General features: G+C 37.8%; 1 protein-coding gene across 1 annotated transcript in view; it reads left to right on the plus strand.

Annotated features, from left to right (window-relative positions):
• The window catches only part of LOC124794990 (cadherin-23), a 479,297-nt gene that overhangs the window by 308,755 nt on the left and 145,787 nt on the right, over nucleotides 1-24,755 (plus strand). The window contains exons 15-16 of the mRNA XM_047258737.1: nucleotides 16,315-16,631; nucleotides 21,712-22,026. Of these exons, the coding sequence (XP_047114693.1) occupies nucleotides 16,315-16,631; nucleotides 21,712-22,026 (632 nt within the window). The remainder of the gene's footprint in view (nucleotides 1-16,314; nucleotides 16,632-21,711; nucleotides 22,027-24,755) is intronic.

The raw sequence follows: 24,755 nt of genomic DNA on the forward strand, positions 1-24,755 counted from the left end.
AGCTGCATGTGAGATTGTTTGGGCAAGACTCAGTACCAGAAGTGAGCCTAAAATGATAACTGGATCCTTCTATCACCCCCCCCCCCCCCAGACTCATCTCCTGAGGTAACCAAAAAGTTTAGAGAGAACCTCGGTTCACTTGTACATAAGTTCCCTAATCATACTGTGGAGACTTTTTATAATCATCCAACAATTAATTGGGGAAATTACAGTTTTGTTAGTGGTGAGTATAATAAGACATCTTGTGAAACTTTGCTAAATACCTCCTCTGAAAACTACCTAAAACAGATGGTTAGGAACCCTACTCACGATGGAAATTATTGGATCTAATGGCAACAGACAACCTGATCTCTTTAGGATATCCACATTGAAACTAGTATCAGTGACTGTGACACAGTTGTGGCAACAATGATTACCAAAGTACAAAGGACAACTAGAACAAGATGAGGAACTTGAAATTTTCAGCATGGAGCAGGAGCATGTTGCAGAACTCTGGCTCAAGTTTAAAAGATCAGTTGACCATGCACTGTGTAGATATGTACTCAGCAGAACAGTTTATAATGGGATGAAACCTCCATCGTATATAGTCACTGTAAAGAAACTTCTAAAGAAATAGAATTACTGCATAATAGGTGTAAAACAAAGCATAGGGCTACAGATAGAAATATGATGAATGAAATGCATTTGGCTGTCAAGAGAGCAATGCGTGATGCCTTCAATGACTATCATATCAGAATATTCTCAAGTGACCTTTCACAGAACCCAAAGATATACTGGTCATATGTAAAGGCTGTTAGTGGCACCAAAGTTAGTGTCCAGTCCGTGTCGAATGAGACAGGAACTGAAACTGAGGGTAGCAAAGCAAAAGCTGAAATGCTTCACTCTGTTTTCAAATGTTCCTATACAAAGGAATACACAGGAGAATTGCCCCAATGTAATCATCGTACCACTGAAAATATTAATGAAATAAGTGTTAGTGTCAGTGGTGTTCAGAAACAGCTGAAATCATTAAAATTGAACAAAGCCAGTGGAATACCAATGGAATGTTAATATCAGATTCTATACTGAATTCTGACTATAATCTATTGCAGTTCCCTTGACCAAAAAATCATGTCCAACTCTTGGAAAAAGGCACAGGTCACACCTGTCAACAAGAAGGGTAGTAGCAGTGATCCAAAAAACTACTGTCCAGTATCCTTGACACCACTTTGTTGTAGAATCTTAAAATGTAATGAGGCATCTTGAACAGAATAACCTCCTCAATGGCAATGAGTTTGGATTTCAAAAACTTCAATCATGTGAGACCTAACTCGCGCTTTTCTCACATGGCATACTGAAAGCTTTGGATCAAGGCAACCAGGTAGATGCAGAATTTCTTGATTTCCAAAAAGCATTATACTCAGTACTGTCAAAAGCACAGTCATATGGGGTATCCAGAATGAGATTTTCACTCTGCAGTGGAGTGTGCGCTGATATGAAACTTCCTGGCAGGTTAAAACTGTGTGCTGGACCGAGACTCGAACTCGGGACCTTTGCCTTTCGCGGGCAAGTGCTCTACCAACTGAGCTACCCAAGCTCAATTCATGCCCCGTCCACACAGCTTTACTTCTGCCAGTACCTCGTCTCCTACCTTCCAAACTTTACAGAAGCTCTCTCCCGAGTTCGAGTCTCAGTCCGGTACACAGTTTTAATCTGCCAGGAAGTTTCATATGGGGTATCAGTTGAAATTTGTGACTGAATTGAGGACTTTTTGGTAGGGAGGACAAAGCAAGTTGTCTCAGATGGAGAGTTATCGACAGATATAGAAGTTGCATTGCATATCTATGGCACTGCAGACAGTATTAATAGTAAAATCAGGCTTTTTGTAGATGATGCATGTATATATAATGAAGTACTATCTGAGATAAGATGCATAAGATTCACTGAGATCTTGATAAAATTTCTCAACATGGTGCAGATATTGGCAGCTTACTCTAAATGTTCTGAAATGTAAAATTTTGCACTTCACAAAATGAAAAAAGGTACTATCCTATGACTATAATATCAGTAAGTCACTGTTGGAATCAGTGTTCTCAACAGATAAGTAAGATTCTCAGCCACCTGTGTAATAGCTCTCTGGAACAGGGCATTTTCCCTGATAGACTGAAATATGCTATTGTTATACCTTTGCATAAAAAGGGGGATAGATCTGATGTCAACAATTACCGTCCAATCTCCCTTCTAACAGCTTTATCCAAAATTCTTGAGAAAGTAATGTATTCAAGAGTAGCTTCACATATCTGTAAAAATGAAGTACTAACAAAATGTCAGTTTGGTTTCCAGAAAGGTTTTTCAACAGAAAATGCCATATATGCTTTCACCAGTCAAATTTTGAATGATATGAATAACCGAACACCTCCCATTGGGATTTTTTGTGATCTCTCAAAGGCTTTTGATTGTGTAAATCATGAAATTCTGCTAGACAAGCTCAAGTATTGTGGCATGAGTGGGACAGTGCACAAATGGTTTAATTCGTACCTAACTGGAAGAGTGCAGAAAGTTGAAATAAGTAGTTCTCGTAACATGCAAAGATCAGCACATTCCTCAAACTGGGGAACTATCAAGAATGGGGTTCCACAAGGGTCAGTCTTGGGTCCTTTGTTGTTCTTATTATATATTAATGACTTGCCATTCTATATTCATGAAGAAGCAAAGTTAGTTCTCTTTGCTGATGATACAAGTATAGTAATCACACCTGAGAAACAAGAATTAACGGATGAAATTGTCAATACTGTCTTTCAGAAAATTACTAAGTGGTTCCTTGTAAACGGACTCTCACTGAATTTTGATAAGACACAGTACATACAGTTCCGTACAGTGAATGGTATGACGCCATTAATAAATATAGACCTTAATCAGAAGCATATAGCTAAGGTAGAATATTCCAAATTTTTAGGTATGTCCATTGATGAGAGATTAAATTGGAAGAAACACATTGATGATCTGCTGAAACGTTTGAGTTCAGCTACGTATGCAATAAGGGTCACTGCAAATTTTGGTGATAAACATCTTAGTAAATTAGCTTACTACGCCTATTTTCACTCATTGCTTTCATATGGCATCATATTTTGGGGTAATTCATCACTGAGGAATAAAGTATTTATTGCACAGAAGCGTGTAATCAGAATAATAGCTGGAGTCCACCCAAGATCATCCTGCAGACATTTATTTAAGGATCTAGGGATATTCACAGTAGCTTCTCAGTATATATACTCTCTTATGAAATTTGTTATTAACAACCAAACCCAATTCAAAAGTAATAGCAGTGTGCATAACTACAATACTAGGAGAAAGGACGATCTTCACTATTCAAGATTAAATCTAACTTTGGCACAGAAAGGGGTGAATTATACTGGCACTAAAGTCTTTGGTCACTTACCAAATAGTATCAAAAGTCTGACAGATAACCAACAAGTATTTAAGAAGAAATTAAAAGAATTTCTGAATGACAACTCCTTCTACTCCATAGAGGAATTTTTAGATATAAATTAAGAAAAAAAATATTAAAAAATAAAAAAATAAAAATAAAAAAACACAAAAAAAATAAAGTTGTTATATTAACTTAACTATGTTGTTAAATTAACCTAATTATGTCACGTATTGGAAAATTCGACTCATTCCACATCATTACGAAATATCGTATTCATGATCCATGGAACTAGTATTAATCTAATCTAATCTAATCTAACCTAGTCAACTTGGGCAAATACCTGAGTGTAACACTTTGTAGGGTTATGAAATGGCATGATCACATAGGTTCATTGGTAAAGAAGGTGGTAGACTTCAGTTTATTGGTAAAATACTGGGGAAGTGCAATCAGTCTACAAAAGAGATTGCTTACAAATCACTCATGTGATCCATCCTATAATATTGCTCAAGTGTGTGGGACTAACAGAGATAGGAATAACAGAGGATATTAACCGTATGCAGAGAAGGGAAGCATGAATGGTCCCTGGTTTGCTTAATCCATGAGAAAGTGTTACAAAATACTGAAGAAACTGAAATGGCAGACTCTTGAGGACAAATAGTTTTATCCCAAGAAAGCCTGTTAACAAACTTTCAAGAACCAGCTTTAAATGATTACTCTAGCAGTATACTACAATCCCCTATCTATCACTCACAAAGATCTTGAAGATAAGATAAGAATAATTCTGCATGCACAGAGGCATTCAAACATTCATTCTTCCCACACTCCATATGTGAATGGAACTGAAAGAAACCCTAATAACTGGTACAATGGGATATACCTTCTGCCATGCACCTCACGGTGGTTTACAGAGTATAGATGTAGATGTATAGATCCATTTTTTCCCACTGATATTGAGAGATGGTGGATGGAGTAATCACAGTGGTGAATGTGTGAAGAACAAAATAGTGAACCACAGTATTCTGATTTTTTAAGTAACAGTTCTATTCTCTTGTGTCATGATTACGCTGTATCAATTCCACATGTCCCCTCTGTTGAAAATTATTTTTTCTTTAGCCATCATTCATCCATCCATAATTTTTTTTCCTAGTATTATATGACATGTCAGAAATAACACCCACTAATAAATAATCAATTGGACATGCAGTAGATCTTATACTAAAGCTGAACTGAGAGGCAGTTAATACGTTATGATCAGTATTCTATGATAGGCCACTTTCTCAAACATTTTTGAAAAGACTAGAAGTAGTAAAATACATCTGTAGTTATACTTGGCTTTATAGATGTGTGTTACTACAGCATATTTAAATCTGTTAGAAAATATGCAACAAGTTATTGATTGATTCCGAAGATAGGGTAATGTAACTTAAGTCTTCCCCCAAAAAATATGAACCGTAAGACAAAATCTCTGTAATCGCACACTTTCAGTATGTGATGTGTATGCATTTAGAAAAGTCACAATAACATTGCATAATTGCTTTTATGTCATGCTTATGATTTCTTTATTATTGTTAATCACATGACATACACAGATGATAGATGAAGACTGCATGATGTGACTTGCCAAATAAAAGCGCTGGCCAGCGCTTTTGTTTGGTAAGTCACATCATCTTTGTTTTTAGATATATTTTTCCCACGTGGAATGTTTCCAGGTCGATAGCACACAAACAAACACAAACATACACACAAAATTCTAGCTTTCGCAATCAACGGTTGCTTCATCAGGAAAGAGGGAAGGAGAGGGAAGACTTACCTTAGGGGGAAAACAGGACGGGTATACACTCACACACACACACATATCCATCTAAAAACAAAGATGATGTGACTTACCAAATGAAAGTGCTGGCAGGTTGACAGGCACACAAACAAACACAAACATACACACAAAATTCAAGCTTTCGCAACAAACTGTTGCCTCATCAGGAAAGAGGGAAGGAGAGGGAAAGACGAAAGGATGTGGGTTTTAAGGGAGAGGGTAAGGAGTCATTCCAATCCCGGGAGCGGAAAGACTTACCTTAGGGGGAAAAAAGGACGGGTATACACTCGCACACATATTTAAATATGTCTGCTTATGTCTGTATATGTGTGGATGGATGTGTGTGTGTGTGCGAGTGTATACCCGTCCTTTTTTCCCCCTAAGGTAAGTCTTTCCGCTCCCGGGATTGGAATGACTCCTTACCCTCTCCCTTAGAACCCACATCCTTTCGTCTTTCCCTCTCCTTCCCTCTTTCCTGATGAGGCAACAGTTTGTTGCGAAAGCTCGAATTTTGTGAGTATGTTTGTGTTTGTTTGTGTGTCTATCGACGTGCCAGCGCTTTCGTTTGGTAAGTCACATCATCTTTGTTTTTTGATATATTATTCTCTCTCTACAGCAGAGCAGATGGTCTTCAGTCTGAAGACTGGTTTGATATCTTGTGCAAGCCACTGCATCTTCAAATAATTACTGCTACGTCTATTTGGATTTGCTGTATTATTCATCTCTTGGTCTCTCTTTCTACAATGTTTAATCCCCCCTTCCAATACAAAACTGACACTTCCCCTCCCCCTTCCAATACCAAACTGATAATTCCTTGATGCCTCATAATATGCCCTATCAACCAACCCCTCCTTTTAGTGAAGTTGTGTCACAGATTTCTTTTCTTCCCAGTTTGATTCAATACATCTTCACTGATAATCCAGTCTTCCTGTCTTATTATTAGCATTCGTCTATAGCACCACAATTCTAAAGCTTCTAGTCTGCCCCCATTATCTGAGTGGTCAGCACAGCAGAATGCCACACCAAGGGGCCTGGGTTTGATTCCCGGCTGGGGCAGGAGATTTTCTCCGCTCAGGGACTAGGTGTTATGTTGTCCTCCTCATCATTTCATCCCCATCTCTGACGCACAAGTCGCCCAATGTGGCGCCAAATGCAATAAGTACTTGCCCTCGGCAGCCGAACTGAATGGGGGACTCCCAGCCCACAATGCTGTACACTCATTTCCATTTTTTTTCTAAAGCTTCTATTCTCTTCTTATGTGAACAGCTTATACTCTGCATTTCAGTTCTGTGCAAGGCTACACTCCAGACCAATGCCTTCAGAAAGGACTTCTCAACATTTAAGTCTATATTTGGTACTAACAAATTTCTCTTCTTCAGGAATGCTATTCTGGACATTGCTAGTCTACATTTTATATCCTTGTACTTCAGTCATCATCAGTATTTTACTGTCCAAAGAGCAAAACTTATCTACTATTTCTGTTGTCTCATTTCCTAATTTAATTCTCTCAGCATCATCTGATTTAATTCTACCACATTCCCTCATCTTTGTTTTGCATTTGTTGATATTCAACTTACATTCTCCATTACAGACACTGTCCATTCCATTAAACTGCTCTTCCAAAGTCTTTACTGTCTCTGACAGTCATCAAACATTAAAGTTTTCATTTCTTCTCCCTGAACTATAATTCCTTTTCCAAATTTTTCTTTGGTTTCCTTTTCTTGATATACAGACTGTATAATGTCAGGGGTAGGCTACAACCTGTGTCATTCCCTTCACAACTGGTGTTTCCCTTTCATGCCCTTCGACTCTTATAACTGCTGTTTGGTTTCGGTACAAGTTGTTTATAACCTTTCATGCCCGACATTTTACCCCTGATACCTTTAGAATTTCAAAGAGCGTATTCCATTCGACACCATTAAAAGCTTTCTTGAAGTCTACAAATGCTATAAATGTAGGTTTGTCTTTCCAACTCTACCTTTCTAAGACAAGTCTTAGTGCCAGTCATTTTTTCAGAACCCAAACCAATCTTCCCCAAGATCAGCTTTCTTCTGTAAAAAATTCATGCTACCATTTTGCAATCATGACTTATTAAACTGATAGTTTGGTAATATTCACACCTGTTAGCACCTAGATGGTATACAAATGTGTTCTATGGTAGTGTGTATTGCCTTCATGTGTATCTTGGCTATGGTAATGTATTCACTGTGCTGTTCACACAAACTTACCTGCATTCTTATTTTCATATTCATAATTTCGAATTATTACATCCTTCTTTAAATCAGAGTATTTCCCCTCTCTTGTACATATTGTGCACCAGATAGAATAGTTTGGTCTTGGCTGGCTATCCTAAGGATATCAATAGTTCTGACGGAATGTAAGCCACACCTGGGGCCTTGTTTCAGTTTAGGCCTTTTAGTGCACTGTCAGATTCTTCTCACAGTATCCCATCTCACCCTCATACACTTCCTCTTGTCTTCAAGTCTGTTTCCCTTGTCTAACCTCTCTCTATACTCCTTCAACCTTTGAGCTTTCCCTTCTTTACTTGGTTCTGGTTTTTCATCTGAGCTCTTGATGTGCAAGAAGCTGCTCTATATACTCCAAAGATCTCTTCAGTTTTCCTGTATGTGGTATCTATATTTCTCCTAGTTATACATGTTTCTATAAATTTACATTTATCCTATAGCCATTCCTGCTTGGCCATTTTGCACTTTTTGTCAATCTCATTTTTAGACGTTTGTATTTTCTTCTTCATCAGTTACATTCAGTAGCCCCCATAATAGCCAAGGATTTATGCAGGGCCTTGTCTTTTCATCTATTCGATCCTCTGCTGCCTTCACTATTTCATCCCTCAAAGCTACCCATTCATCTATTACTGTATTCCTTTCCTCAGTTTCAGTCAATTGTTGCCTGTTGCTTTCCTTGGAAACTCTCAACAACTCCTTGTTCTTTGAACATATCCAAGTACCAAATACTTAATTTGCTACCTTTTTGCAGTTTCTTCAGTTTTAATTTACAGTTCATAACCAATAAATTGTGAACTGAGTCCACATCTACCCCAGGGAATACTTTAAAACATGGTTCTGAAATCACTTTCTTGCCATTATACTAGGCGTGTTTTTTAAGTAAGTACCATTTTGAAATTAAAAAAGACGTGCTAAGATATCTCAATAATTTTATTTTTACATGAAAGCCTGTACCTTAATCTACTTTTCTACATAATTTCTGTCAATATTGAGGCACTTGTCATAACGTTATACCAGTTTTTGAATACCCTTCTCATAGAAGTCTCCACCTGACTTGTTAACCACTACATCACCACTGTTTTGACTTCATCATCGTCTTGAAGACACTGACCACCCAGGTGTTTCTTCAAGTGCAGGAACAGATGGTAGTCACTGGGTGCAAGATTGGAGCTGTACGGAGGATGATCTAGAGTTTCCCATTGAAAAGATGTGATGAGATCTTTGGTCTGATTCACCACATGCAGACGGGCATTTTCTTGCAGCAAATTGATACCCTTGCTCAACTTCCATGGACTGTTGCTTTGATTCTGGTGTAACGTAGGCCACCCATGTTTCATTGCCCGTAACAATTTGGCTTAAGAAATCATCACCAGTGTTGTGGTACCACTCAAGGAAAGTCAATACACTGTCTAAACCTTTGGTTTTGTGCACATCTGTCAACATTTTCAGTACCCAACGTGCGCACAATTTTCGGTAATTCAAGTGCTCGGTCACAATGCCATACAAAACACTATGAGAAATATTAGGAAAGTCATCCTGCAAGGAGGAAATTGTAAAGTGTCTGTTTTCTCTCACCTTATTGTCCACTTCCTGCACCAAACTTTCATTAACGACCGAAGGACACCCACTCCGTTGTTCATCATGCACATTTGTGCGGCCATCTTATATGCTCTCACCCACTTTCTTACCATTCCATCGCTCATAATGTTTTCTCCATAAACTGCACAGATCTCACAATGAATATTGATTGCTTTTAGGCCTTTAGCACTAAGAAATCTTATAACAGCCCATTCTTCACAGTCGGCGGGACTCACTATTATTGGAGGCATCTTAAACACTCGGTACACAACGTAAACAAGGAAGAATCAGACTGTAATGGCGTCAGTGCATAGATTAAGGTACAGGCTTTCACGTAAAAATAAAATTATTGAGATATCTAAGCATGTCTTTTTTTTTAAATTTCAAAATGGTATTTACTTAAAAAACACACCTCATATTGTCCAGTATCTCCAGGTCTCTTCCATGTCTGTACACATGATTCTTAAATCTAGTGTTAGTGATGATCAAATTATGCTTTGTGCAAAATTCCAACAGGCAGTTTCATCTTCCATTCTTCCCTCAAGACTACTTTTCTTTCTCTATCTGCTATTGAATTCAGTTCCCCATCACAAATAAATTTTTGTGTCCCTTAACTATCTGAATAATATCAGTTATCTCATCATACATTTTTTCAATCTCATCATCATCTGTGGAACTAGTTGATGTAGGAATTTGTACTACTGTCATGTGTGTTGGCTTAATATGTATCTTAGCAATGATAATATATTCACTGTGCTGTTTATCTGAATTAGACAACATACACACACACACACACACACACACACACACACACACACACACACACACACTCACACTCACTCACTCACTCAAGCAAACGCAAGTCACACAAACACATGACCACAGTCTCTGGCTGGAAGCTTACTTGTTTGACCTTCTCATTGTTGTGCCTATCTGTGACTGAACATCTTCGCTATGTGGTGAGAGCAGTTTATCCTCTTCATAATGTTATGATTTCCCTTTTTTAATTTTCTAACTTACCTACTCAATTAAGCATTCTACATTTCACAAGCCAAATTATAGAATGCCAGCTTTGTTTCTCCTGAAGATAACATTCTCCTGAGTAGTCCCTGCATAGAGATCTGAACGGGAGACCACTTTATTCAGGAACATTTTATCCAAGAGGATAAAGTAGACCTGCTTGCCCTATATGAAAAAGAGGCTGTAGTTTTCCTTTGCTTTCTGCCATTCACGGTTACAGTGCAGCATGATTCTGGTGGCGAATGTTACAAGGCCAGATCAGTCAATCATTCAGACTGTCACCCCTGCATCTACTGAAAAGTCTGCTGTCCCTCCTCAGGAACCACATGTTTGTCTTGTCTCTACATAGATACCCCTCCATTGAGGCTGCATCTGCAGTACACCTATCGATATTGTTGAGGCACACAAGCCATCCCAACTTGACAAGGTCTATGGTGCATGGGGAGGCAGCTCAAGTTAAGCCAGCAGCTCTCTCAAAGCATTGAAAGATACATGATGTCATTAGAAGTCTCTAGAGACCCTACTGAAAATGGTATGAATGTTAAGTTACACCTCTGAAAGTACATAAATGCATGCTTAGTGCATCAACATCATAGATTACTTTCTACTTCAATAAGTCAACAGAGAGCATCATGTGAGTCAACATGAACACGATCACAGGGGTCCATAAGTATGTTCATTCTCTCCAAGAGATTTCTCATGAGTCATATGTGCCCCATATCTCTATTACTGCTGTTATTATAAAGTAGAAAAATCATGGAAATAATAAACCCATTGCTATTCTCATAGGTCTACTGAAGCAGTAGGGACTGTCAAACTCTAAATCTTATTGCACAGAACAATCATCAAACATCTTGCTCAGCTAATGCAGGTCATACTGTAATCAGTATCAAATATGGCAGACCTTAATTTTCATGGTAGTGCTACTGCCTTGAAACTCCAATAAAAAAATGATATGCAAAATAGATTAAAATGATACAGAAAGCACTTTCATTGTGCTCTGAAAGATGATATTTATGGTACAGTGAATATTGTAGCACTCAGTTGGCTGTATGTTGACCTAATGTATGATTGGGAAATAGTGTTTATCTGAAAAAGCCATGAAAACTGAAATTCAGTGGAGCTGGTATGGTGGACTAGGATTACTTTGCCTGGTTTGGACACATGCTATTGTTTTTACTCAATAAAAAGTTGAGACAATGTGTCCTAGAGACATGGTTACTTCTCAAACTCTAGAAACAGTTTTTACATTTGACCTTCCTGTATCAGCATGATAATTATTCTGTCAAAAAAGCAACTACCACTGTATGGGAGAGGGTGGGGATCCAAAAATAATGAGAGGTGTTGTACAAAACCTTGTGCATTTGACAGAACATTTTCAGAGCTAAAACGCCTTTAAACTGGTGTCCATCAGACGTTATACACTTGTTATAACTTTTTTCTAGTGGTGGAAACAGTTTTTAAACTGATCTGAATTTACCCTGTTTAGTGCCTCTTCCCTTTTAGGTTTCTTTTCATTTTTGGGAACAAAAAAAGTCACAGGGAACCAGGTCCAGTGAGTAGTGGGGATGAAAAACTATTGCCTTTTGGTTTTTGGCCAAAAACTGCCTGACACTCAATGCTGTCTGTAAAACAACATTGTCATGGTGCAAAAGCCAATCTCCTGATTGCCATAAGGTGGGTCATTTTTTCCTCACTGCTTCACATAATTGTATTAGCACTTCACGGTAATAATGTAGGTTGGCTGTGGTAGTCTGGAGGTTGAATTCATTGTGGATGATGTCCTTGATGTCAAGAAAACAAACCAACTTGCTTTGTTTGCTCTTGGTGATAAAGGAATCCTCCACTGACTGTGCTGTTGTTTGGTTTCTGGGCCATATCCATAACACCACAATTTTATCACCCATAATCACTTTTGTCTGAAAATCTAAATCAATTTCTGACTGTTCTTTCAGTTCCCAGAACTCGCTCAAATGTTGTTTGTCAGATAAGACATGTGGAACGAATTTTGGTGCAACATGTTTCATCTTCAGTCAGAATTCATTGGCATGAACTCCAGGGTATTCCAGTCATTACTGCCAATTCATTGCTTGTTCTTTGATAATTATACAAGCTTACAACATGGATATTTTCAATGTTTTCATATGGTCTGGAGGTTGATGGATGTCCCAGTCATGATTCATCTTCAATTGACATTTGACCACTTTTAAAATGAGAAATCCATTTGTAAACCCTTGCCTGGTTCAAAGCTTCCTCCCCAAAAGCCACCTGATGTTCTGAAACAGTTTTGGCTTCTGATTTCACTAACAGGAAACAGAACCTGATGTTAGCGTGTTGGTATTTAATGCCGGCCATTTAAAAATCGCTGAATACATGAAACAGCACTTACAGAAACAGCCACACCAACCACAGTAACGTTTCCATAACAGTTCTACTAGGAAAACTGTCCAGTGAAGGCACCTAATGGGAGAATTTGGAACTAATGTTCTACCAACCACCAGAGAAAAAATCTTGTTACTTTTGTTCGTGTGTGTGTGTGTGTGTGTGTGTGTGTGTGTGTCTTCATATATTGATTTGGAGAGGGTCCATCACATTTAGGGTCCTAGATTACTCACAAATCTGCTCTGAGTCTCATGTAATATCTTATGAATGAACTGGTTCAGTTATTTGACAGATCAAGATGTCTGAAAACGTGCAACTACTATTCACCATGTTTTAAGAAAAATAGAACTAAATTCTACCTCCAGTGTATAAAACCTTAGTGGAAACATATTTCTGAAGATGAAATACAACACTTATTGCAAATATAGAAGTTATATGCTATTATTTAGACAAGGTGTGATCAAAAACTAATGGAAATTTTTTTAATTTTGCAGTCTTAATACATCGAGTTTCCATTTTTTCCTTGTTGCTACACGTGTTCCTGATGTATGATTGCATTTTCAACTGTTTTGAATACTTAGTTTATCGTTGACAGTTGAAAAGGTTCAGAGTTCATCTTTTGGAAAAGGTGGATCAAAGAAGTTGCATTAAATTTTGCTTAAAAAAATGGAACACAGTGCAGCACCACATTCTAAATGTTGACTGTGGATTTTAGCAAATCTACAATGTGGAAGAAGTAAAGAAAATGGTTCTGAAAAATCACCAAAAGAGAGGTTGTTGATGTGTGTTTTTCCAGTGACTTTTTGGGCATGAAATGTGTAGCACCAAAGTTTGTTCCAAAATTGTTGAGTTTCAACCAAAAACAATTGAAGTTGACAACATTCCAGAACTTCTAATGAAGGTTATAACAGGTGACGAAACATGAGTATACAGGTATTATGTGGAAACCAAAGCCCAATTGTCCCAATGGAAACTGTCTGCAAAGAGCCAAGACCAAGAAACAATTTGACAAGTTTGATCAGATGTGATGGTTCATCTCACTGTTTTCTTTGATTACAATGGGATAGCACATCATGAGTTCCTGACTTATGGTTGTACAGTCTGAAGAAAACATCTTGAATTGTGGCAAAACTACCTGTGTAAATTGCATCACAATGAAGCTCCTGCTCACACCCCATGGTTGTTCATGATTTTTTGGCAAAAAACAAAACCACTATGTTGCCTCAGCCACTGTATTCACTGGGCATGCCCCCCTGCAACTTCTTTCTATTTCCAAGGCTAAAGAGAACATTGAAAGGATGTTGTTTTGCCATAACTGATGAGATAAAAACAGAATTGCAGAAGGAACTCAACACCATAATGAAAAGTGAATTCTAGAAGTGCTTCCAAGATTGGAAAAAGTGCTGGCACAATTGTATTATGTCTGAGAGGGCTATATTGGGTTTAACAACAACAAAAATTGCCATTTCTCTTTTATCACGTTTTGTATGTTCCATATTTTTAGAATGATAGATACTAAGTGTGCAAGACAGTAGGCTTTTGATCACATAGTGTAAATCTAGGTGGGAGAAGGGCACATTTTCACATCCTTTTTTGATGAGGCTTTTTTATTAAGTTATCAAATGGTAACTCATAAATGTATGCATGTTATATGTATAATTACAAAGAGAAAATAAATTTTAATTACATTGTTTTGAAAGCTGCTTCTTCAGGTACATCATATTTCTGCTTTCTGAGCATGTTGTCAGTGATATATTTATTTGATGTCTCGAATTTGTAATTTTCTAATTATTGAAACTGTAAAAAAATACATGGCGTATTGTAGATGTGACTGTAAATACAAAATTGTCTTGTTAAAGAAAATTATTTAAATGAATAAAATTGCAAACATCTAACCATGTCTGTAAAGAGATGGATAAAACCAAAGAAATAGGGTTGACAACAATAAGCCTGATAGCTACAGAGATGCAAAATACAATTCCCCATTTCCGATCCTACACCTCAGTCAACACCCATACTCTGCAAACCACAGTGAAGTACATGGCAGAGAATACTTCTCAATGTACCAATTATTGAGGCTTATCCCCACTTCATTTCATTATGGTGCACAAATAGAATCATTGCTTAAATGCCTCTGTACTTGCTGCAGTTAGTCTAATCTTATCTTCCTGGTCCATAGTAGGGGGACTGTAATATATTCATAGATATGTCATTTAAAGTTGGTTCTTGAAACTTTGTAAGTAGTTATTCATGGCATAGTTTGCATCTCTCTTCAAGCATCTGCCATTTCAGTTTCTTCATCATCTCTGTGACAGTGTCCCACTTGTCAAACAAATCTGAGAGCCTTTGTGCTGCCCATCTTCATAAACATTTAATATCCTGTTAGTCCCATATGAAATGGACGCTACCTACAAACTGTAATGACCAATTATTTGTATGAGCTGACCATTTCCCACTGTGACTTGTGCTGGCAGTAGGATCCTAGGTTTCTTATTATGTGAAGCACACAACTTTACATTTCTGGATTTTTAAAGCAAGTTGCCAATCATTGCACTACATTGAAATCTTACAAATATCTGAATGAATGAAACTTCCTGGCAGATTAAAACTGTGTGCCAGACTGAGAATCAAGCTCAGGACCTTTTCCTTTCATAGGCAAATGCTCTACTGAAAGAGCTACCCAAGCATGATTGATCATAGGCCCTCACTGCTTCAGTGCTGCCAGTACCTTGTCTCCTACCTTCCAAACTTCACAGAAGCTCTCCTGCTATCCTTGCACTCTTCCAGGATTGCTAGTTCTGCAAGGTTTGTGGGAGAGCTACTGTGCAGTTTTGAGGGTAGGAGACAAGGTACTGATAAAACTGAAGCTATGCAATGGGTTGCAAGTCATGCTTGGGCAGCTCTTTAGGTAGAGCATTTGCCCTCGAAAGGCAAAGATCCGAGTTCAAGTCTTGGTCTGGCAGACGGTTTTAATCTACCAGGAAGTTTTATATCAGTGCAGACTCCACAGCAGAGCGAAAATTTCATTCTAGATCTGAATGAATATTTGTATGTATTACAGGTAAATGCACATTATCAATATTGTCTGCAAGGTCATTAATATACAACACTCCTCCCTGGAGCACACCCAAAGTTACTTCCACATCTGTCAATGACTCTTCAGCCAAGATAATATGTTGCATCCTGCCTACTCAGAATTCCTCAATCCAGTCACAAATTTCACTTATTAACCCATAAATCATACTTTTGATGATAAATAAAAGTGTGGAATTGAGTCAAATGTTGTCCAGAAGTCAATAAATACTGTGTCTACCTGAGTGCCTTGTTGTGTGGCTTTCAGGATGTCATATAAAGTGCAAGTTGGGTTTCACATAATTGATGAGTGACGAATCCATGCTGGTTAGTGTACAGGAGGTCATTCTGTTTGAGACACCCTCATTACTTTCGAGGTAAAAATATGTCATAAGACTCAAAGGATACCTGATGGTAGTTTTGTGAATCTCTTTAGCTACCCTTTTTGTAGGCATGTGTGATCTGCATTTTCTACCAACCTGAGGAACCCAGAAAATGGTACATTGATAAACCACTGACAGTGCACTTAAGAAAATGAAGTTGTACATTTTTAGTGAGGCAATAAAAAGTAATTATTTATTGATAGTTCGCCCATATAGTATAATTACAAGTGATTATAGATTATAGATTTACAAATGAGTATAATTACAACTTCATTGCTTCTTGATTATAAAAGACATCAGTAATGACTACACAGACTTAAAATACAAAGGAGAATCAAATAATTTGCAATGAAAACTATTTCATATGTTGCTTTTTGAAATGATGATTTCATTTTCATTTATCTGTTTCAGGAACAAACAACAGTGACATAAATTACAGCATTATCAGTGGATATGAAAATTTTACTATACACCCAAAACATGGTCTTCTGCAACCACGTTTTCCTGTTGACTTTGAACATCTCTCCACTGATGGCCTTACAGGAATTAATGTCAGAACAATGAATGTGATCGTGAAAGCAGAAGATCGAGGGCACCCAAGTCTTTCGAGTGAAGTGGGTGTCATAATTTATGTGCAAGATGTCAATGATTTTGCTCCTCAATTTGAACATCCACATTACAAGAGATCTATCCCTGAAGATACACTAGGAGGAACCTCTATTTTAAAGGTACTGAAAGAAATCTGAATCTTGATGCACATTTCACTTTGTGAATCATACCATATGTTAAAGTTAGAATATCACAGTGTCACAAGCACTGCTGAAAAATGGTTGAAGTCAAATCTTTCTAACTGGAAACAAAGTATGTTAATATGAAACACACATGAATTAAGCTGTCCGTTGTCACTTTATTGGGAAGTAATGATGTGCGGTGTCTCTCAAGATTACATATTAGGTTTTTTAATCATGCTTGTGTTTATTAAACTTGTCATTCCCTAGATTGCTAGATGCTAAGTTTGTTTACTTTGTAGATGAAAATATATTGCCATAAACAGCAAGTCAAATGCAGTTTTAGAAAATGGGTGCTAATAAATATTCTGTGGACATGAGTGAAAAGTCTGTACCCAATTCATTGTTAGAAAGCTTTGGAAAGACTCATTATAAGCAGTTAAGATGCTTTAAGAGACTTCTGCCAAGCATATACTCCAGTATGAGGATGTGGAAGTAGAAGAATCTGACAGTCCTAATTTCGTTTGGTGATTACAGTGGGGTAACATATTCACTTAAGAGATACATAGCACTTAGATGACTAAATAAATCATTATTTGTAATGTTGATATTGTCAGACATGGGTGGCATGAAAATTAAAAATATGGAACACTTTGCTTACTTTCATTCCATTATGGCAAGTATTTTTGAATTGCATGTAGGCAGGAGAGAGATTTCCTGCATGCTGCAACAGTTTGTTCTTCCCAGTTCAGATGCTCATCCAAGATTATGACAATTTTTTTTTTCTTTTTTTTTCTTTTTTTTTTTTTGAATTGGTAATTAGATACTACTGAAAAGTATTGGAGGAACTGTTCCTTGACAATGTCCACCGATCAACTAAATTCAGTTTTGGAAAACTTAATTTAGTGTTCTGGTGTTCACTATGCTATCCCCACATTAGTGTCCGTATGGTCCATAGACAACTGCTTTGATCTGTTTGTTTACTTAACACCAAAATTCTTACATTTTTCTGTCAGATATGCAGACAAAATTTTATGTTCAAATATTTTGAATTCAGCAAGCAAAGATTTACTTTGACTAATTTTGACTTTATTCAGTTTTGTGGAGTCTTTTGCATCCCTGCAGTTTTGTTTGGCACATACCTAAGGCCGGTATTACACTATCAAATTTCTTTTTCCAATATCTTTGTCAAAGATATTTGATAGTGTAATAGGGACTTTGTCAAATGTCGTCCAATATTTGATCAAATCTAGGACCTTGCTGTATATTTGATCAAAGAAATCACTTGTCTTCTGTTCACTGCAATGTGACATGTTACCACATGGAGCGCTAGCATCGCTGCAGCGTTCTGTCATCTGTAGTGTTTTTATAACCATTGCCAGTAAATACAATTGGTGTGTGCCGACAACTACAAAATTAATAGAGATGTCTGAAGCTGATGAGGCGCTTTACAACGTGAGGCACCCTGAACACAAAAATAGATTAAGAAGATTGGAGACCTGACCTGACCTAACCTAACATAACCCTCTCCTGTGGCAAGGAATCAAAGTGTTACAGTGAGCCTGTCTTCTGAAGATGTAGCAGTTCTTAAGTGAATATTGTGCTTTGTGATATGAGGATACACTTCATTGAGCATATACAGAGATGTATGCTCATCCATTCTTAAGTAATTGATGTACGACTTTACGTCTTCCACTGTAAGCTCACGTAACAAGTTTTGTTGAATGCTTTTATCGTGACATCGTAAAACCCATGGCTTCACCCAGATTAGATTAGTTTTTCGTTCCATAGATCAGTGCTGAGGAGATCCTCGTGGATGTGGAACATGTCGATTTTTTTTAAGCTGAAATAACAATACTAATAGTATGAATAAATACAATACATCATTTGTTTCTATTAAAAATTTCGCCAATGGAGTAGGAGTTGGCAACTAGTAAGTCTTTCCTCTGCTGTGTTTTAACTGAATTGAAAAGTTCAGGCATTCTTGTAACTAGGAGATCCATGGTGTTTAATGAGTCATTTCTCAGATTGACTTCTCAAGCTAATTTTTGGACAAGGCAGGTAGAACAGTATCACACAGTTCTCTGTTGATACCACCACCCCAATCAGTCAAATCCCACTGGCTATAGCTGCAAATTCGAAATCTTACCTTAATATTATAACACAATCATGAAATAATATAGGAGTAAAGGAGACCACTCTCTGATTACTAGGAGCATTGAGTCATCTAGAAGCACACAGAAAGAAGGAGAACTCTCCAGCTTTCAAACAGGACCTAAAGTAATATTCTGCCACTCATCCAACATATACCACATCCTGATCTGTCTCTGTGTTACTCACACTCCCAACCCCAAACCCTTACCGCAGGGGTCCTATATGTTTAGAAGACACAATTGCAAGACCTGTCCAATTCACCAATCCATCACATCCTACTCCAGTCTTTCATAGGCTTATCTTATACCATCAGAGACAGGGTCAACTGTGAAAGCAGCCGTATCATATACCAGCTCTACCACAATTTCTGCACAGTATTTTATGCGAGCATGACCACCAACAAGCTGTCCAACAGACTGTATGGCCACTGCCAAACTACGGCCAAGAACAAAGTTGACCATCCAGTGGTAGAAAAAGCCATTGAACACAACATGCTCGTGTTCAGTGTTCGATTCGCAACGCATGCCATCTGGATCCCCCTGCATCTTGCACTAGATCCTTTGCTTCTGTAATCCTTCTGGCCTCAGTCTTCACTAATCCACTGCTCCCACACACTCTACCCAAAAATCTCCTCTTCCTCTATCCACCTCCAGGTTGTCTTCATGTAATTGTCACTGTGCATCCACTCTGGTGTCTGTGTGTCACATGCCTATCCTGTACATCTGCTGCTTCCCCCTCCCACACACTAGTTGCCTCTCTCTTAAGCTGCCACCTACGCCCCCCCCCCCCCCCCCCCCAACCCCTACTCCCATTTCCCATCTCTTTATCCAAACCACACAACACTACCAATCACCCCAGTCCACCTACCAAACTGCAGGCATTGTGTTTTCATCTGGCAGAATGTAGCTGTGTGTGTGTGTGTGTGTGTGTGTGTGTGTGTGTGCGTTTGCTCTATGATTCTACTATTTGGTGAGTGGTCTCTTTTACTCCTAAACTGTTTACAAATGAATTTCTCCCCTTTACTCCTAAACCATTTACTTTATCAGGGCAGTTGCTAATGAACTTCTCCAAGTTTTCCTTAAAATGTTCTGTCACTATAGCTCTTGAAGCAGAATGATCTATAAAAGCACTCATTCATGATCCATCTTTATACTTACCATCACCCAAAGTATTTCACATTTGAAATCTGGTCTAATGTGACTAGATGGTTACCATATTTATATTATTTATAGCTTTAGACATGCTGCCACCACTGACATACTAGTGGTCATTATTAGGATTTTTCAATTAAATTAGTTCTGGAATCTTTCTTTGGATGGTCCTGCAGTTAACTAACACTATATTAACATTCAATTTGTCAAATCTGCAATGACAAGTAGTGTCCTCTGAAATAATTGGGGTCTAATATTCTCAATTCTCCAGAATAAGTAGGTAATTTTTATATGGCATGTGGAAGGGTTTCTTTGATTGTTCTGATGCCATGCATACAGATGTTGTACATTTAAATAATCCAGTCAGAGTTCTATTGTTTAGATAAGAAGGGCAAAGGCTGTGATATGTATGAGCAACTGATAACATTATATTCTGCTTTCAGTGCTCTTACTGAAGACACTGTTTCTACCCCTGATATAGTACATTGTACACTGTTCAGTAGCATGAGCATGACCACCTGTCAAAAGCCTGAATAACCCCTTTAGCAGCGTGGATTGCTATGACATGTGCAGGAAGAGAATTGGTGAGGTTCCAGAGAGTATCAACAGGTATGTGGGGCAATGCTGACTCTAGTGCCATGGCCAGATTTCTCACTTGAGGACCCATGGTGCGAACGGCCCAATGAAGGTAGCCCCACAGATTCTCGATTTGGTTTACATCTGGGCAGCTTGTTGGCAGTACGGTAAACTCATTATGGGGCTCTTCGAACTGCGCATGTGCACTAAGAGCAGTGTGATATGTTGCATTGTCCTGCTTTTAGATGCATAGTGCAGAATATAAACAAGCTGCATGTAGGGATGCCCACGGTCCCCAAGGATAGATGCATACTTGTGTTGATCCAGTCTACCTTCTAGAATGATGAGGTTACCAATGGAATGCCACAAAACATTCTCCAGACCGTAATGTTCCTTCTTTGTTTGCTTTCAGATGCTTCACACTGTACACGCCAATGGCCATCTGTCCTATGGAGCATAAAACGTAATTCATCTTAAAAGTATAGCTGCTGCCACTCTGTGGATGTTCAGTTGTGGTATTGGGATGCAAACTGCAGCCTTTGTCATCAACGAACAACAGTCAGCACAAGTGCATGAACCAGACACCAGCTGTGGAGGCCCATATGTAGCAATGTTTGCTGAATGATCATTGAGGAGACATTTTTGGTAGCCCCTGGGTGCATCTGGGCAGTCAGTTGCTCAACAGTTGCACATCTATTCACTCATACGCATCTCTATGGCTGCTGTTCACCCATCATCTATGGCCCGTGGTGCACCACAGCTGCCTCAGTGCAGATTTCATATAGCATCATTTTACCATCCAAGTATACTTTAACCACGGCAGCACATGAACAATTTACCAACTTGATTGTTTCAAAAATGCCCTCAACCTAGGCCTGAAAGCAAATGATCATGCCCTTTTCAAAATCAGATAAATATCTCCATTTCCATATGACTGCACGATTTTCTGTATCCTCCCCACCCCTGACGTCCTTTATATACACTACACGGCTAGTGTTGACACATGCCATCTGTGAGTGGTTATTGCACATTGATGTTGATGGTCACACTAATGTGACTGACCTGTATATTTGTTTATATTTTGGTCAGCACTCTATTTAAATTAATTGGTTTGAAATCACTTTCTTTATATTTGTGTCAACTCTATAAAGAACAATATGTGAATGAAATCATAAGGTGGCACAAATTTTGTTTTGAAGGTAAAGGCTGTTGATGGAGATGGATCTTCACCAAACAATGCTGTGGTCTACAGAATTCAAAGTGGAGCTGAAGACAAATTTATAATAGACGCTGATACTGGCGTGATCAGTGTGGCTCATGGTGCAAGTTTAGATCCTGACCGTACGGACCCTAAAACTTCTGTTTATAATCTAGAGGTTTTGGCACTAGATGGCGGTATTGGAAATGATCAGCTTTTTACAAAGGTTGTTGTAAATATCACTGTTCTAGATGTTAATAACAAACCACCTGTGTTCACTGAGCCAGGTGTCATCAGAGTCAGGGAAAATACTCAGGTAAGCTGCAGACATATGCTCATGTAAATTTGTAAGTGATATCACTTATCAGTTCTTGTCATATTTTGTTTTGTTCTAATGTAACAAAGAGGCTAGTGTATTTATATGGTCAGTCACATCTTTCTCACATGTCTTTCGATATTCTGTCAATTCAGGTCTATTAAAACGTGTGTGTGTGTGTGTGTGTGTGTGTGTGTGTGTGTGTGTGTGTGTGTGTGTGAGAGAGAGAGAGAGAGAGAGAGAGAGAGAGAGAGAGAGAGAGAGAGAGAGAGAGAGAGAGAGAGATTGGGGCTGGTAGGGAGGAGAAACTAATATATTAGTATAAAATTTGTTTTACTGCTAGAAAGAGGATATTATTGAAGCTATAGGGGAAATAAACTTATTTTCACTGTGTAGTTTACAATAGTGATTTACATTGAACTGATGAAATTTGATGGAGCATTTATCATCCACTGTAAGATGGAAGCTTAATTTCAATTATTTTCTATTTTTTTTTTTTTTTAATTACATAGTTCAGTCTTATGCAACACAAGTGGTATCATTACTGATTTTGACTTTTTATCAAGTCATCATCAGATGATGTTTGTTACATAGTAACTGATCAGCTGAATAGATCTGGAGATGTGCTCTCCTCTCTGGACCATTTCATTTGATGAGGTACTATGTGATGGATTCCAATCATTGATTGATGACTTGCTTATAAGTCAAAACTGGTAAAGCTATACCACTTGCATGAGTAGAAGCTGGAATACACAACAAAGAATTCCAAGATAGTCACTTTGTTTCCTCAAGATAATATACCCAGTATATGTAACTTTTTTGTGTTTGTCATCACTGAGAAAGAGTGCTGCAATCCATGAAGATTCATGCAAAAAATATGCCGGTAGAGAATCTGAGATATTGCTATGATCTGAATTTGCACAAAAGAGGATATTCAAGTGAAAAGAAAATAAGATTAAAAAAGAAACGAGTGTTGACTGTGTTAGATATAGATGCCAGTCAACAAAATGATTGCATGAATGATGTAGCTTAGACACAAATAGAACACCACTGCAACAAAAAGTTTAAAGAGGCTGTTCTAAACGGAAGATCACCACAGTAAGTGGTACAAGGCAGTCGCAGACTATAACAATAAACAATATAAGGGGCTACAGATGAAATGATAAAAGATTACAAAAATAATTAAAAATAGTAGTAGAAGTTATAAATATAGCAGTAAAGACAAAAGTAGTATAAGTAACAACATATAAGAGGTACACATCAGAAATTAAATAAGAGTGAGGGAAAGAAGTAAAATGTTAACTGTGGGAAAAGAAGATAGAAAAATAATATTGGGATGTCAGTGAAAAACAGAACATGCTAATAACAACCGAATTATGAAACAAATCTGAAAGCAGCCAGGAACAGAAATGACTGTGCAAAGTAGCAAATTAATAAAGAAGAAAAGAAATAGTAACAGGATGATCATGCCTTAAGTTTTGGAGTAGATGAAGAGATGACAGAGTGCAGGTTAGTTCCTACATACAGAATTCTCTGCAGACAATAGTTTTAAAACAATTAAACTGTGTTACCTGTTATGAAAAGTGAATGACTCCAACTTAAACTCAGTGAATAGCAGAAATTTAAAAATAGTTTTCATTTTATCTGTTACAAACAGTTTCCAACACACAAAGTGTACTACAAATTTGCAAAACTGCAAATTAAACAACTCCACCTCCCTTTGGTGCTTGACTGGAGAACATAGTCAAGGAAAAGTTAATGTACAGCAAAATGCCATCCACAAAATTTTAATTAAGTGTATCAGTATAGATATTTCGTGTGATAATTAGAAAAGAAAATCAGTGTATGCTACTGGACTAATCTTCTTCCTTTTTAATTATGTAGCTTCACAACCTATTATACAGGATGAATCGCCTAAAACTTGCACTGCAGGTACTGCAGAAATGGAAAGTGCTATTGATGTGCGGTTTTCATAGAATGTATTGGTAATCAGGGGCTCATATTGTTAGCCAACAAACAGTTTATAATAACACTTAGAAAGCATACTTTTTGTGCAAATATACACTTTTTTAAATGGAACATTGCCTATCGACATTAACAAGCTAAAAGTAGGTTAAATTAGAATGTCAGTGACGTTTGATGCAGGATTCTAGTGCGAATTATTTATGAGATTTCATATTTTGAAAAGTTTCCACACTGACACCTGTTTGTGCCATTCAACCTGCATGGTTGCTAGCTGTTGTTATGTTTGTTTACAGTGTGCTTTTATGTTCCCTGAGTGTATTGTGACTTGCTAGTCAGTTAGTCTGTGACAGTCCAAGTAGTAAGTTGTGAATGAATGATGGAATTTAGCAATGCAGAAAAAACTGACATGCTCATGGTATATGGAGAGTGTAGGAAGAGTGCGGTTTGTTTTTGTATGGTGTTTATGGCAAGACATCCCAATAGACGTGAACCATCTTGGTGGTTATTTATTAACCTCTCCAACTAGTTACATGAAAATGGTACTGTAACACCTAGACAGTGTAGCAGAAGGAAACAAGAGATGACAGAAGAGGGGGATATTAATGTTCTTGCTGCTGTTGGAGGTGATTTGATTGTTATCTCCTGTGCAGTTGTATGAGAAAGTGGCATGAGTCAGGCAAGTGTCCTACAGATTCTCCATTAACATAGGTTCCATCCCTATCACATCTCTCTCAATCAAGAGCTGCAGGGAAAAGATTATGAGA

The sequence above is a fragment of the Schistocerca piceifrons genome, chromosome 4, assembly GCF_021461385.2.
Source record: "Schistocerca piceifrons isolate TAMUIC-IGC-003096 chromosome 4, iqSchPice1.1, whole genome shotgun sequence".
In the NCBI taxonomy this organism is placed as follows: domain Eukaryota; kingdom Metazoa; phylum Arthropoda; class Insecta; order Orthoptera; family Acrididae; genus Schistocerca; species Schistocerca piceifrons.